Here is a 16,102-nt window from a genome sequence, read left to right as displayed (position 1 = left end):
TTCAAATCAAGAGAAAATATTCAATATATTGACCAAATATGTACTCACTCTGTACAGTTTTTTTACTATTAATTTGATGATTTTTTTTCTAATAGTAGGGTTGATTTTGTTTTTACGATTATAAATGATAGTAATTTTGAAAAACAAATTAACAAAAACAATTATACGCCATCATTCCATCAGATTTGTGTTCTTACTCCATATTTGTAGTCCCATGCACTTATTAATCAATAATGTTGGTTGATCCAATCATCGAGTAAATATTATTCCCACACGCTTATAAAGTTACTTGATCTTGTGAACTTGGATGAAAAATCCAGTAAAAAGAGAGAAGAATCTGTCAATCACATTCGCATGGAATCAAAGGCCCAATGTAATCCATAATGTATTTTAGGCAACAATTCTCCATTTTTTTATCGAAATCACAAGAGTACAAAAGGTTCTAGAGAAAGCGTCACCTAGTGATAAAGATGTTGTGATTGGTTTATGCATCTTACATTCACAACACAGAGTACTCTGGTTGATGTTTTCTGAGTAATGCCCAATTTTACGACGAGAATCTTTTGAATTCTTTCAAACACTCGAATTTTTTAATCTCACACTTCTGGATGTGCTCAACATGCCAAGGAAATTTTTTAGTTTTTCTTTCTGAACGACACTTCAAACACGAAAGAAGAGGTGTACCATGTAAGCCAAACCTTTGTTACTCTTAAAACTAACTTAAGAACACTTGAATGAATATACTGGCAGTCCTGCATGGTAGAAATCAAGGTGAAAAGAAGAAAACTAAAGGACTCAATTTGTAAATCTTGACATGTAGGATGTAAAAATATAGTTAGAATCGCATGGCTTGAGCCAGGTAGATACTAAAGGGACTGTTTGGATGGGAAGATATATCTACTCTATCGTGTGGTATTAGTTCCCGTACCCAAACACATAAAGTGACATAAGTGTAAGCAAGCTAGTCAATTGCCTATGAAAAACTATCGATATTAAGAACTTGATAAATTAAATGAATCAAGTTTAGTATGTTATGTGCACAGATCCTGGCACGTGAGCTGGACATTATAGCAGTTTATGTCAAATACGAAAAAATAAAAAATAAAAACTACGAGATCAACTTTAGAGCCCCAACACATGATCTTCCTTCAAGTGATGTAATGGTAACACTATTTATCGAGACCATACCAGTTATATTCATAGGAAAATCAGAGCCTGTTTGTATTCTCTCGAGAGTAAATGCTGGTTGCTTTGGGGTAGGAACAGTTGTCTCACTGCCGAGCATGAAAACTATTGTAGACATAGTTGGTCTATCAATTGCATGTTCTTGCACATGTAGGAGTCCTACATGGATGCATCTCATCGATTCCACTGGGGAATATGTGTCTAACAATGATGTATCCATCAATTCCAATGCCTTGTTTTCAATCCACAAACTCCGTACCTGAAAACAATTATAAGTATTCCAACTTAAAAAAATTTCAGAAACAATTGGAATGCAAATTATAGAAACAAAATACACATATTCCAAAAGATATAAAGAATGTTCATTGTGATTTAAGCTCGTATTTTTCTTACTGCTCACAATCTCTAATAGCAAGACTCCAAAGCTAAATACATTGGATTTCTCAGAAAATATCCCTCGCATGGCATACTCTGGAGACATATAACCACCGCATTCAATTGTAAAGATGTTAAATTCTAGGTATGAGGTAAGACTGACAAACTGGTTAAATATTCAATGTAGGAAAATAACTAAAACAAGGAATAACAAACTGAGAGAAAGGGTCCTAAACTTTTTTCTTTATCAGATAACCATAAAGTACCTTGGCCCAAAAGATTCTATTTCAACTGGTTTACTCAGAGAAAACTAAAAACAAATTTCATAACCTATGCAAACATTTGTATATGTAGACCGGATCCTCCACTCCTACGAACCATAGGTTGAAACCCAACTCCTTCAGACTAGCACCAGATGGTCTAGTTATGGAAAATGGTGCCATTAGAGGGGGACAGACGTCTATAATTTGTCTTAAGGAGTGGGATTTCCAATACAATGTCCACGAATAGAGGATTTGTACACATTGCATGCTAAGGAAAATAACAAAGTAAACAGGTAAAGTCATGAAATTATACTTACTATGTTCCAACAACTCTTTTAGTATTTGCTAGTGTTTGCTTCCCACCAAATATCCTAGCCATGCCAAAGTCTAAAATTTTGGGGTTCATATCTTCATCCAAAAGAATGTTGCTGGCCTTCAAATCTTGATGAATCACTCTCAGTCGAGAATCACGATGAAGATAAAGAAGCCCCCGAGCGATACCATTAACAATTTTGAAGCGTTTACCCCAATCTAGCAACATTCATCTAGATGGATCTAATGCACACACCCATTATAATATATCAAGTTTATAATCTCCATGCATGTAATTAGTGAAATATATCATTTAACATATACTGGCAACATATGTATGTTAGTGATCTAGATTCTTGGTTTAATTGACCAAAAAATGCATTTTGAATATACTTAGTTCAAAATATTCCAAATGAACACTAGGGTATTTGGGTATACTAACAGAAGAGAAAGGCATCCAAACTTTTATGAGGCATGTACTCAGAGTAATATCTTCTCCTCCCCTGTAATGCAGAAACTCAAGAGCCTAACAAGATTCTTGTGTTGGAGTTTGCATATCAACTTAAGTTCATTCTTGAACTCTTCTATGCCTTGTCCAGAGCTTCTCGATAGTCTTTTCACTGCTATTTCTTGTCCATCTAGTAGCATACCCTGAAGTAGAAAACAAATTCATGGGAAGTCATTGTTCATTTTCAAACCTGTACATTTCTTAGATTGTAATAAATTAAAGATTACCTTATAAACATGACCAAATCCCCCCTCCCCAAGCTTAATCGCAAAGTTGTTTGTACCGATTTCTATGGTCCCAAATTCAAAGAATGGTAGTTCTGTGCTTACACTTCCCCTTGCATGATCTTTCAACAAAATTGCCTGTGGAGAGTCTATAGTTCCCTATAATTTTTCCCGAATCAATAATCTTGATAAGGTCCCAATAATCTCACTTTGGGACCGTAATTTCACCGAGATTACCATCGTATAAATACTAGTTCCCTTAAAATAATAATAAATTTTATTAAATCCCAAATTAATGTGGCTAACAATAGTTTTTTACTAATTTCAGGTAAAAAGGGCACAATCGGAAACCAACAAACAGTGTAACAATTACTGTTACAACATGCGAGCAAAAAGGAAGCATCAGGCAAAATCTCGAGGATTTTGGGTGCCACGTCACCGCGCCGCGGCTAGCCAAGACCGCACCACGGTCATTTCGAGGAATTTATCTTCGAGATTTTTACAGAAGCTTCTAAAAGCTTCGGTGGTTGTAACTGATTGGGTCATTTGAGTCGAATTATCCGCCAAACCACCCCGATTACCCGAATACAAACATTATAAATTGGGAGGTTGATTTTAGAGAAAGGGGCTCTTCTCTTCTTCCATAATTTCTGATTTTTCTTTCTTTCTTCTCTGTAATTTTTCCTTTGGGTGAGCTTTTGAGTGTAGTGAGAGCATCAAGATTAAGCCATTGGCTCTATTGTAACTCTTTTGAGAGATTATCAAGAAAGGAATCAAGTTGCATTTCTATTTTACATTTTCTTTCCATCTATCTTCTTGCTTTTAGTATTGTTGCAATTATGAATCTTGCAATGAGTGGCTAGAATCTCCTTAGAGAGTTCAATAATGCCAGAGCAAGTCCATCCATTTAATATAGTTTCAAATTCATTATTCTTGCTTATCTTGTTAAACATTCTGTAAATTCTTCTTTAATTAGATCCCTTAGCTTATATTTCTGATTCAACTTTGATAGCCATTACTTAGATAAGTTCAAGAATGGCTATGCTCTGTGAAGAATCGGAATATAGATTAAACAATCTCAATCAGATTAGGATTTACATGAATAACTTTTAGTTACTTTCGTTGATTAAACGGCTCCACTTTCTGATCCATGAGCAATGACTTGCTACATGGATTGAGTTAGATTCAGAATTAATCTGCATTGTGGATGGTTTGCAAAGGCTACATTGAACTCTCTAATCCCTCTCTCTTAGAATTTCAATCTTTATTTTCTGTTTAGATTTCAATTTAGTTTCTACTACAACTCTGTTTTGTTTTTAAAACTAATCTGTTTTTGTTTCTAAATTCTGTTTTGGCCTTTTTATCCGAATGAATCCTTGAATCTTCATTGTCCCTGTGGAACGAGTTCGACTTGCCCAAAGTCTTAGTTCACATCTTTATCTCTGCATTTATTTAGCAAAAATTACAATCGATCAAAATGGCGCCGCTGCCAGGGACAGCGAGTTGATTCATTTTTCAATTCGGAAAGTATCCGAAACAGAACCAAACGTGTTTTGCTTGAAACAGAAGCCAAACGAATAGAAAAAAATTGAAAAAATTTCATTACAATCCTCAAGATATCAGAAACCATTTCCAATTTGAAAAATCGATTTTCATCAAAAAAATTTCTCGCCGCGGTTGCCCCTAGGTGCTCCGCGGTGACGTGGAAATATTTTCTGCTGATTTTTGTTGAACAAGCTTCTGACATCATGGATATTGTAATGGTCATATTGATTTTTTTTCTTAGTATTCTGATTTGAATAAATTTGTTATTTTCAGGTGGAGGACTTAATGGAAGTCAACGAAAATTGGTGAAAAAGGCGACACGTGGAATTTTTATCCACTGAATTGATTTCCTCACTAAGAAGATCAGCAACCTCAAATTTCTCTGCATTTTATTTTTTAGAAACCAACTTGTATTAGGAACTTGAACTTGTATTAAATTTTAATAGTATCCGAGAGGGTTCGGATTGTAATAGATTTAGGGACGGACGATAGTGGGACAAAACTATCTCAGCCCCTCGGGTTCGTACACCAAATTTGGTGTTGGTGGCCCGAGTCGACTCAACTTGATCATCCCCCGTCTAGAACGGGAGGTAAATTTCGAAACACTCACGCATCACTCGCTAGTGAGTTTCTGTATTACTTTTGAGTGACTAATCTGTACACATTGGATTGCACATAGTAACAAGGGCACCCTTACGAGGATGGCACCATAAGATAAGAATCGGAGTTCATTACCGATATCTTGCCTTTCTAGGAAAATCAAATTCACAGCAAATAGATTAATTAAAATTTTATTAGACTGGACTCTAGGTTCCATCGAGCTCATTAAGCAAAGCTAATCAAAAGTTGCACCAATTGTACTTCTTGATCGTGAACAGTGCCTAAGCAAAATCTTGCCCTATAGTTCTACGTGAATTCAGGGGATAGACTACGTCTATTCAAGACGAGAGGTGATCTAAGAATGCCCTTGCTCAGCATTGTGCGCCACCTCTCCTCTGGAGATTAAACTGGCTGTTCCGATTTCAGAGATTTGGGTTGGAGGCTTTGATTAATCCTTTGAACCAGTTAGGAGCTGTCTAGTAATAGGCACCCAGTTTTCACGTGTGAATTTCTCCCTCCTATTGTGTGCAATTTGGTAGTGTATGTTAGGTAGGAAATCGCAGAAAAATCCAATTGTATTTGATCTGGAGATCACAAGGTCTTACCCTCTACCTAAGGTTAGACGAGAAAGCAATACCGTTCTCACTCCACCAATCCCAGAAATGGATCCACATCCACTTTTACCTCATCACATCAATGAGGATCAACGAATGCTCAATGAGTTGTTCGCACCTATTACTGCCAACCCTCCATCATGTATAATTTTACCTGCTGCTAACGTGGCACAATTTGAAATACGGGCAGCCACCATTAATATGTTGCCCAAATTTCACGGTTTCGAAAGCGAACAACCGTACAATCACCTCAATAAATTCTTGAACTTATGCCAGACATTCAAAAATGGTCACCTCGACGATGAGAATGTCAAGCTTAGGTTATTTCCACTCTCTCTTGAAGACCATGCTGCGGCTTGGTTAAACTCTTTGTCCTCAAACTCTATCACTACGTGGGATGAGTTGTCGAGAAAATTCATGACCAAATTCTTCCCTATGGCGAAGACGGAACAATTCAAAAATGCCATTCGGAACTTCAAGGGAAGACCGGATGAAGAATTCTCCCAGACTTGAGAAAGGTTCAATGACCTTCTTGTCAAGTGTCCACATCATGGGATAGACAAAGCCCAATTAGTTGATTTCTTTTACCGAGGTCTCCCAACAGCCCAGCGTATTCTTCTTGAATCTATGCATCAGGGTAAATTCATGAATCAAACTCCTAATCAAGCTTATGAATTCTTAATTGAATTGGCTGAGAATGCTCGAAATTGGAGCACAAACATAGGGGATTTTGATAGAGGAGATTTAGGAGTCAAGAAGCCGGGCATGTATGAGGTTAAGTCTGATCCTGAACTTAAGAATGTCATGAATAGCCTTGTGAGTAGCTTACAAAATCTCAACAAAAAGTTTGACGCTTTCAGTGTCAAAACCAACTTTCAAGAAGCCACTCCAATTCTACAAGTAGCCACAGAGACATTTTCATCATGTCAGCTGTGTGAGAATTTCAATCATTCTACGGAGAATTGTCCCACCTTGACTCTCTCGCAGTCAGAGCAAGCTAATGCTATTGGAAATTACAGCACATACAGGAAACCCACTCCTAACTCCTATAGTCAGACGTACCATCCCGATAATAGGTTTCACCCCAATTTTTCATATCGACAAAATAAACCTATCCAATCAGGAGGTCTTCCAGGGTTTCAAAAAATTTTCAATCGTCAAACTCATGCTAGTACGAACCTATCTTTGGTTCCGCAACAATCTTATTCTTCACCTCAAAATTCTGATCAACGGGCGATCGTTGTCGACCCTATGACCAATTACTCTCCTCCAGTTGTTCAACCAAACTCAGCATTAGAATCAATGATGGCTGAGATATTAAAGCAACAACAGCAACTTATACATCAACAAATCCAAACTACCCAGAACCCGTCTCAGACCAACCAGGTCACTGCGCAAGCAATCAAAAATTTAGAGGTTCAGATGGGTCAATTAGCTTCATCCATAGGAGAGAAAAATAAAGGCCAGTTTCCTAGTCAAACTGTGCCAAATCCAGCAGGAACTGTTCCAAGAGGACAGTATGAAATCAATAGTCAGGCAGGTCCCTCTAATTCTGTCCAAGCCATCCACACCTTACGATCTAACAAATTGGTGGACAATAAAGTTGAAATGCCTGAGGAGGTTCGATCCAAAGAAACAACCTCTAGTGCACCTTCCACAGAAAAAGAAGACCAGTCTAAGGAAACACCTCCTCCTCTCGAGAGTCGAGTGATCATTCTCAAAGCCCCGTTCCCTCATAGACTTCTAGACAACAAAAAGGGAAAACAATTGGAAGGAATCTTAGAAGTATTCCAGAATGTTCAAATAAATATTCCCTTCCTTGACGCAATTCGTCAAATTCCCTCATATGCCAAGTTTCTCAAGGATCTTACCACAGTGAAGCGAAAAAATCCTGTGCCAAGAGAGGCTGTGATGACAGCCCAGTCTTCCTGTCTGATTCAGTAGATAATTGTTCCTAAATTCAAGGATCCAAGCTGTCCTACAATTTCTGTGCACATTGGAGATACGATGATTGAGAAATGTCTATTAGATCTTGGGGCTAGTGTGAATCTTCTTCCTTTCTCAATCTACCAGCAATTAGGTTTAGGTGAACTTAAACCTACAGATATCACTCTGAGTCTAGCAGATAGATCGGTGAAGATTTCCAAAGGAATAGTGGAGGATGTGATTATCAAGGTGTAGGATTTCTACTTTCCTGTCGACATCGTAGTGTTTGACACTGAACCTGTCATTAACCCAAATTCTCATGTTCCAGTCATCTTAGGAAGACCCTTCTTAGCCACTTCTGATGCAGTCATCAAGTGTCGCAATGGTATCATGACCCTATCATTTGGGGATATGAAGGTCAAAATGAATGTCTTCCAAAATAAGTTTCAATCTACTGACATTGATGATTTGGAAGAAGTCAACATGATCGACACCCTAATCAGTAGCACTTTTGAGGAAGTGGAGAACAAGAATCCGTTAGAAGAGTATTTTGGCCAATTCGGCCTTGAGTTCGATACTGAGAAATCCATCAGGGAGGTGAACTCTCTTCTTGAATCTGTCCCTATGATGGATTGGCAGCCAAAAATTCAGAGTCTGTCCTCTCTCTCGTCATCACCAATAGTAGAAGAAATTCCAAAGCTCGAGTTAAAGCAATTGCCTGATACGCTGAAATACGCATTTTTGGGTAATGCTGAAACCTTCCCTGTCATTATCTCCCCTACTCTAGAAAAATCACAAGAAAATCGGTTACTTGACGTTCTGCGCAAAAATCGAGAAGCTATTGGGTGGACCATAGCTGATATCAAAGGCATCAGTCCTTCTGTGGTCATGCATCAAATTCATCTTGAGAAAAATTTCAAACCATCGAGAGAACCACAGAGGCGACTCAATCTGGTGTTACAAGAGGTCGTCCGAAAAGAAGTCATCAAACTTTTAGATGCGGGTATTATATACCTCATCTCGGATAGTAAATGGGTTAGTCCAGTTCAGGTTGTCCCTAAAAAGTTGGGTGTCACAAGTTGTGACAAATCAGGATAATGAACTCATACCTACTCGAGTCCAAACCGGATGGCGAGTTTGTATAGACTACCGAAAATTGAATACGATGACACATAAGGATCACTTCCCTCTTTCATTCATCGATCAGATGCTTGAACGTTTAGCCGGTCATGCCTATTATTATTTTCTTGATGGATATTCGGGATACAACCAAATCCCAATAGCCCCAGAAGACCAAGAAAAAACAACGTTTACCTGTCCATTTGGGACCTTCGCCTATCGACGTATGCCCTTTGGGCTATGTAATGCTCCTGCCACCTTTCAAAGGTGCATGTTGGGTATATTTTCTAATATGGTCGAAGACTTTCTTGAAGTCTTCATGGACGATTTTTCTGTATTTAGGTCGAGTTTTGATGACTGTTTGGATCATTTGAAGTTAGTTTTGAAAAGATGTCGAGAGAAGCATCTCGTGCTAAATTGGGAAAAGTGTCACTTCATGGTTACCTCTGGGATAGTTCTAGGACATATTATCTCCCACAAAGGAATTGAGGTAGATAAAGCCAAGGTTGATCTTATAGCAAATTTGCCTCCACCTAGAACTGTGAAAGAAATCCGTTCATTCCTAGGGCATGCAGGGTTTTACAGAAGGTTCATCAAAGACTTTGGAAAATTTTCAAAACCCCTGTGTGATCTGTTAATTAAAGACATTTCTTTCGAGTTTTCTACCGCTTGCTTATCAGCCTTTGAGAAGCTAAAAACTGAGTTGACCTCAGCACCTATTATCCAACCACCCAATTGGGATCTCCCATTTGAGGTGATGTGTGATGCATCCGACTACGTTATAGGTGTTGTATTGGGGCAACGAGTTGAAAAACTCTCCCATGTAATCCAGTATGCCAGCAAGACGCTTAATGATGCCCAACTCAATTATTTCACCACGGAAAAGGAATTACTAGCAGTAGTTTTTGTCTTAGATAAATTCCGTTCCTATCTTATAGGGTCCAAAGTAGTTATTTTCACTGATCACGCAGCGCTGAAATACCTTCTTATCAAGAAGGATGCAAAAACGAGGTTGATAAGATGGATCCTTCTTCTTTAAGAGTTTGACCTCGAAATTCGAGATAAAAAGGGATGCGAAAATGTGGTTGCAGACCACCTATCTAGGCTAGTAGTTGAAACTCTATCTGACTCTCTCCCAATTTCTGAAAATTTTCCTGACGAGCAAATCATGGCAGTTTCTATTTCTGACACACCTTGGTATGCTGACATTGTCAACTACCTGGTGACAGGTCAAACTCCTACCTCATGGAGTAAACAAAATCACCTGCGCTTCCTCGCCCAAGCTAAATGATTCTTCTGGAATGATCCGTATTTATTTAAGTACTGCCCAGACCAGATAATTCGTCGGTGTATTGATGATAGAGAACAAAGTGGTATTCTCGAGTTCTGCCATAATCATGCTTGTGGTGGGCATTTTGGAGGAAGAAAACAGCAGCTAAAATCTTACAGTGTGGTTTTTATTGGCCCACAATCTTTCGTGACGCTCATCTCTTTGCTAAATCTTATGATAGATGTCAACGTCTAGGAAAAATCAGTCGAAGAAATGAGATGCCCTAACAATCAATTTTGATCATCGAAATCTTTGATGTTTGGGGTATTAACTTCATGGGTCCCTTCCCCATTTCACACGGATTCCAATACATTTTAGTCGCAGTCGACTACGTGTCAAAATGGGTTGAAGCCACAACTTGTTGAACGAATGATCATAAGGTTGTTGTTCAATTTCTCAAAAATACTGTGTTTGCCCGATTCGGTACCCCTCGTGCTATCATTAGCGATGGAGGAAAACATTTCTGTAACCGAGTTTTTGAAAGTTTGATGCGCAAATATTCAATCACTCATAAGGTAGCTACCCCGTATCACCCACAAATTAGTGGGCAGGTCGAAATTTCTAATCGTGAGATCAAAACCATTCTTGAAAAAATCGTCAATCCGACTCGTAAAGATTGGTCCTTATGATTATCTGATGCCTTGTGGGCCTACAGAACAGCGTTCAAAATTCCAATAAGAATGTCCCCTTATCGGTTAATCTTTGGTAGAGCCTATCATTTGCCAGTTGAACTTGAGTATCGAGCTTATTGGGCGATCAAACATTTAAATTTTGATCTAGCGAAGGCCGGCGAGCTTAGAAAGCTCCAACTTACTGAGTTGGAAGAATTAAGGAATGATGCTTACGATAGCGCAAAGCTATACAAAGATCGAACGAAAATCTGGCATGATAGGCACATTCAGAGAAAATCTTTCCACGTAGGCCAGAAAGTGCTCCTGTATAACTCTCGCCTTCATTTATTTTCAGGGAAATTAAAGTCTCGTTGGACTGGACCATTTTTGATTCACAATATTCACCCTCATGGAAACATCGAGGTGTTCAATCCAGCCAATGGAAATATTTTTCAAGTAAATGGCCAAAGGCTGAAGCCATTTCAGACTCTCCCTCATTCATCCGAAACAGATTCATTTTTGAGTAATCCTGTGTACCAGGATTAGCTCAATCTCATATCTGGCTGAAGACATTAAACTTAGCGCTACTTCGGGAGGCAACCCTTGATTTCTGTACATATTCTACGTGACCATATAGGATTTATTTTTCAATTCTTTCTGCATTCACTCATTTTCTTGTAGGTATACACCCTGTGTAGTGTGCTTTTCACTTTTACACCCTGTGTGGAACACTTCTTTTGGTTGTACCTACGACTTTTGCAACGTAATGACATCTGCTTTCAGGTGTACTTTACACCTCTACTCTTTAATCATTGAGGACAATGCTAAATTTAGGTTTGGGGGTGTGGGATAGCACATTTCAATTTTTCACTTTTTGTACATTATTCTCGGTACATTTTCAAAAATACCTTCATCAAAATTTTTATATGTACTGTCATCATACGAATTTTTAAACCAGGCTCATGTCCAATTTGTTTATAAATTCTTATTCCTCAAAAACAAGATATTTTGAAAAATAAAATTCACGTCACTTCTGATTGTAGTGAAAAGGTTATTTTGGATTAAGAGTTGTCTTCTTCGCCGTCTAGAATGAGAGGGAAAGCCTGAAAAATACTGAACTTTGACCTTCTTGTCCTTTGGTTGGCTGAATAGAAGAAAAACAGAACTGTAGTTGATATTTTTGAGACAGCAACTATAGGATTAGACTGGGTACCTTGAAAAGGGCTACCTGCTTTTTGAAAAAAGAATATCGAAAAAATGATAAAGCATGAAAAATGTTGAAAAGAAAAGCAGAAAGATGTGAAGGTTAGAACTGAAAAAGTGCAAATTGTGAAAAGAGTCCAATGAGACCAAAATAGTTCAGTAGGGTGAAAGCCGTCAATGGTAAAAACGTGAGTACACTGGAATATCACAGATAAAGCCCCTTAGAGATATTAAAGTGAACATCCATAGTTCTCACAATCCCAGACAGGAGGCTCAGTTTCGAGTTAGAAGTTAGGCAGACCCAACCATCTTAGCAGTTAAGAAGGGAAACCTTGTTCCGAAAAATCTATATTACAATCAGAAAAATTTGTGCACACACTCAAGATATTTCTGAAAATGAGGAATAAAAAGAATTTCTTGACTTGATTTTTGAAAATTGGTGTGATGGCATTATATACAATAATTTTGAAGTTGTTATCTTTTAAAATGTTAGAATTTTGTGGTATATTCACTGCAAACCCTCACGAGTCAAACTCGTCCACTAGGAGTAACCTAGGGGTTTAAGGGCTTACTGCATAAGCTAAATGCAGTCGGGAACCTCAGAAAGAGGAATTGTTTTTATTTAAGTTTTGCTCGGGACTAGCAAAATTGAGGTTTGGGGGTGTGATAAGGTCCCAATAATCTCACTTTGGGACCGTAATTTCACCGAGATTACCATCGTATAAATACTAGTTCCCTTAAAATAATAATAAATTTTATTAAATCCCAAATTAATGTGGCTAACAATAGTTTGTTACTAATTTCAGGTAAAAAGGGCACAATCAGAAACCAACAAACAGTGTAACAATTACTGTTACAACATGTGAGCAAAAAGGAAACATCCGACAAAATCTCAGGATTTTGGGTGCCACGTCACCGCGCCGCGGCTAGCCAAGACCGCACCGCGGTCATTTCAAGGAATTTATCTTCGAGATTTTTACAGAAGCTTCAGTGGTTGTAACTGATTGGGTCATTTGAGTCGAATTATCCGCCAAACCACCCTGATTACCCGAATACGAACATTATAAATTGGGAGGTTGATTTTAGATAAATTGGTTCTTCTCTTCTTCCATAATTTCTGATTTTTCTTTCTTTCTTTTCTGTAATTTTTCCTTTCGGTGAGCTTTTGAGTGTAGTGAGAGCATCAAGATTAAGCCATTGGCTCTATTGTAACTCTTTTGAGAGATTATCAAGAAAGGAATCAAGTTGCATTTCTATTTTACATTTTCTTTCCATCTATCTTCTTACTTTTAGTATTGTTGCAATTATGAATCTTGCAATGAGTGGCTAGAATCTCCTTAGAGAGTTCAATAATGCCAGAGCAAGTCCATCCATTTAATGTAGTTTCAAATTCATTATTCTTGCTTATCTTGTTAAACATTCTGTAAATTCTTCTTTGATTAGATCCCTTAGCTTATATTTCTGATTCAACTTTGATAGCCATTACTTAGATAAGTTCAAGAATGGCTATGCTCTGTGAAGAATCGGAATATAGATTAAGCAATCTCAATCAGATTAGGATTTACATGAATAACTTTTAGTTACTTTCGTTGATTAAACGACTGCACTTTCCGATCTATGGATTGAGTTAGATTCAGAATTAATCTGCATTGTGGATGGTTTGCAAAGGCTACATTGAACTCTCTAATCCCTCTCTCTTAGAATTTCAATCTTTATTTTCTGTTTAGATTTCAATTTAGTTTCTACTACAACTCTGTTTTGTTTTTAAAACTAATCTGTTTTTGTTTCTAAATTCTGTTTTGGCCTTTTTATCCGAATGAATCCTTGAATTTTCATTGTCCCTGTGGAACGAGTTCGACTTGCCCAAAGTCTTAGTTCACATCTTTATCTCTGCATTTATTTAGCAAAAATTACAATCGATCAAATCTCTACTTGAATTTGAAATTGAGACTTGAAAAATTGATTAATTCAAACCTAAAATGTAAGACGTTTTGCTGTGTGAGGAACTTACTTCTTCATTTCTTATTCAATCTGCACAAAATGCATGCAAAGGTAATCAAGGTAATTGATCCAGCAATGGTTATGAGTACAATGATATATCTCTTAAATTTCTTCTCACCTGTATATGAAAAATAATTGATTAGTAAAGCCAAAAATTTGTTTAGTCTAGACAAAATTTTAAATGATCAACAGAGATGCAAGAAGATAACTTTTTGTTTCTAATACCCCAATTACCCCAAAATATGATATTCATGAGAACAGGAAGCTAGATATCAAAATTATCTTTGATTTTGAACTAGAAATGAAAATTAATAAAGAAAAAATACGGGAAAAAGAAAAACCAAGGCATGGAATGAGAACAGCCTTGTAAAGAAAATACGATCTTACCAAGGCTTGAATGTGCGACACGGATGTAATGATCAACTCCATCCTTGGCAAACTTCGCTATATCAATTAAATTTCCACTCCACCACATACACGCATGGCATTATCATAAGAATAATCTAAGCAAGAACAATTTTTTAAACACTCTTGTTCACAATCCTTCAAGTTCCTAACACCCACCCAATTAACAAAATCAGGTACTTTCATCCCATCTTCAAAAATCCATCTGCTTTCCCCTCTTCACCAATGGTGTTATTTCTCTCACACTGCAATTGGGTCCTCCTCACACACCCACTTGACCAATTTCCTTTACTCCATTCCTCAAACGACTTCGGCTTGAAACCTCTCAGACAACTACAAATTGGTGATTTTAATGCATTACAGCTTCCAAAAGATCCACATTTCTCGTAAACTTCACAATCAATATGCAGAGCCAACCATTTTTCAACCCATTGATTCTTCCCTTCATCCCAACCATATTCGATTAATTTCCCTTGAGAATTCAAATCATACTTTACAAAGGAGGAATTGTTCGTATCAGAAAGAGTAACATAAACACTTCCTTCTCGATCATCTAGACCGACATTGAATCCATGGTGATAGACCGAGTACAAATCTTGTATCCTGATAAAGACACTTTGGTTCCATGGACCACTTCACCAATATCGACAAGACCCATTCCATGTTATAGTTGAGGAATGTTCACTAGGGAAAGCTCCATAAAGAAGCTTCCATAGGATGGATCGGAATCGCTTTTCCATGATCTTATAACTTGATTCTTCCCTGTCTTCATGTTGGTGCCAAACCTCATGCCTTGTAAAATCATGTGTGATGGGTGTTTGAAACTCTTCCATAAGATCCTCTCATTGGAATTCAATTCTCTCAAAATAAGATTCCCCGAATCCGATAACTCAGCACTTGAATTATAAGATATATCAGAAACATTTGTCGTCCAAAGAACTATGTTTTGACCATCTAAAACTACTAAATTGCCATCATCACCAATTGTAAAAACTCCAGAAGAATCTGTCAATGGGTTTTCTCTGTTGGCAACCCATACAATTGTTTGTATAGGAATTTTGTTATACCAAATTCCAAAGTAACGGTTTGTAGAGTTACTTGGGCTGAAGAAGCCTAGTTTGAAGATTTCTCTAGAAGAAGTAACAGTTTCAGGGTCTTTGATGTATTGGGTGAGTGTAATGGTTAGTATTCCAGAGCAGAGATTTAAGCTTATAAAACACAAAGAGAAGATCAAAGGAAGAATAGTACTACTTAGTGTACTAAAACCCATAACTTCAAAGGTTCTTGACTGGAAGAAAGCTGTGATTGATAGTAGAAGAAGAAGAGAGAGACTCTGACTATGAAACGGGCAGCCCACTTCAAAATTTTGAAGGAACCCTCCTTGTTACAAGACATGGCGCTTTGAATTTATTTCATGACTCTATATTTTCAACAAAATTGGGAAGCGTTCCGTGCCCGCTTCAAATCTTTTTTCAAGAAGTGAAGGGCAGCTGACCAGAACCCTCATTTTGACTGGAAGGAAAACAAACTTTGAAGCGGACTGCCCGCTTCAAAATTTTGAAGGAACCCTCTCCATAATGGATTACGCATGGCATTAGTCCGCTTCAAAGTTTTGAAGGAACCCTCTCCATAATGGATTACACATGGCATTTCCAAGGAGGTATTTCAGATTTTGACAGAAATGTAAGGGTATAAGAAAAATTCAAAATGCCTTGTGAGTTGTAACGAAGAGGGTTCCTTCAAAATTTGAAGTGGGCACAGACTTCTTAACGAACCTCAGGTTTTTAGACAGCAGTTTATGAGCAGAACGAGTCCCCATAGATATAAAAATAATATTACATGGGTCATGATTTTACTCTTCATTATTGTATAATACGACTA

The 16,102-nt window shown here is 37.5% G+C and overlaps 2 protein-coding genes and 1 pseudogene across 2 annotated transcripts; 1 reads left to right on the top strand and 2 right to left on the bottom strand.

Annotated features, from left to right (window-relative positions):
- Positions 1–1,108: 1,108 nt before the first annotated feature.
- On the bottom strand, positions 1,109–5,823 carry LOC147387393 (G-type lectin S-receptor-like serine/threonine-protein kinase At1g11410). The gene is made up of 5 exons (XM_086421581.1): positions 5,752–5,823; positions 2,871–3,026; positions 2,667–2,786; positions 1,586–1,726; positions 1,109–1,444 (listed from the first exon to the last, which is right to left on the bottom strand). Exons 1-5 carry the CDS (start codon positions 5,821–5,823, stop codon positions 1,109–1,111), a joined length of 825 nt encoding a protein of 274 aa, XP_086277707.1.
- Positions 5,824–10,681: 4,858 nt separating this feature from the next.
- LOC147387392 (uncharacterized) lies at positions 10,682–11,158 on the top strand. Its single transcript, XM_086421579.1, has one exon. It carries the CDS (start codon positions 10,682–10,684, stop codon positions 11,156–11,158), a length of 477 nt encoding a protein of 158 aa, XP_086277705.1.
- Positions 11,159–13,965: 2,807 nt separating this feature from the next.
- LOC147387391 (G-type lectin S-receptor-like serine/threonine-protein kinase At1g11300 pseudogene) lies at positions 13,966–15,751 on the bottom strand (annotated as a pseudogene).
- Between the last annotated feature and the right edge of the window lie 351 nt (positions 15,752–16,102).

The sequence above is a fragment of the Akebia trifoliata genome, chromosome 13 (assembly GCF_017979445.1).
Source record: "Akebia trifoliata isolate Shusen 1 chromosome 13, ASM1797944v1, whole genome shotgun sequence".
NCBI classification, from domain to species: domain Eukaryota; kingdom Viridiplantae; phylum Streptophyta; class Magnoliopsida; order Ranunculales; family Lardizabalaceae; genus Akebia; species Akebia trifoliata.
Note: the sequence above shows the minus strand (reverse complement) of the source record. Positions and strands in the feature narration are given on the sequence as shown.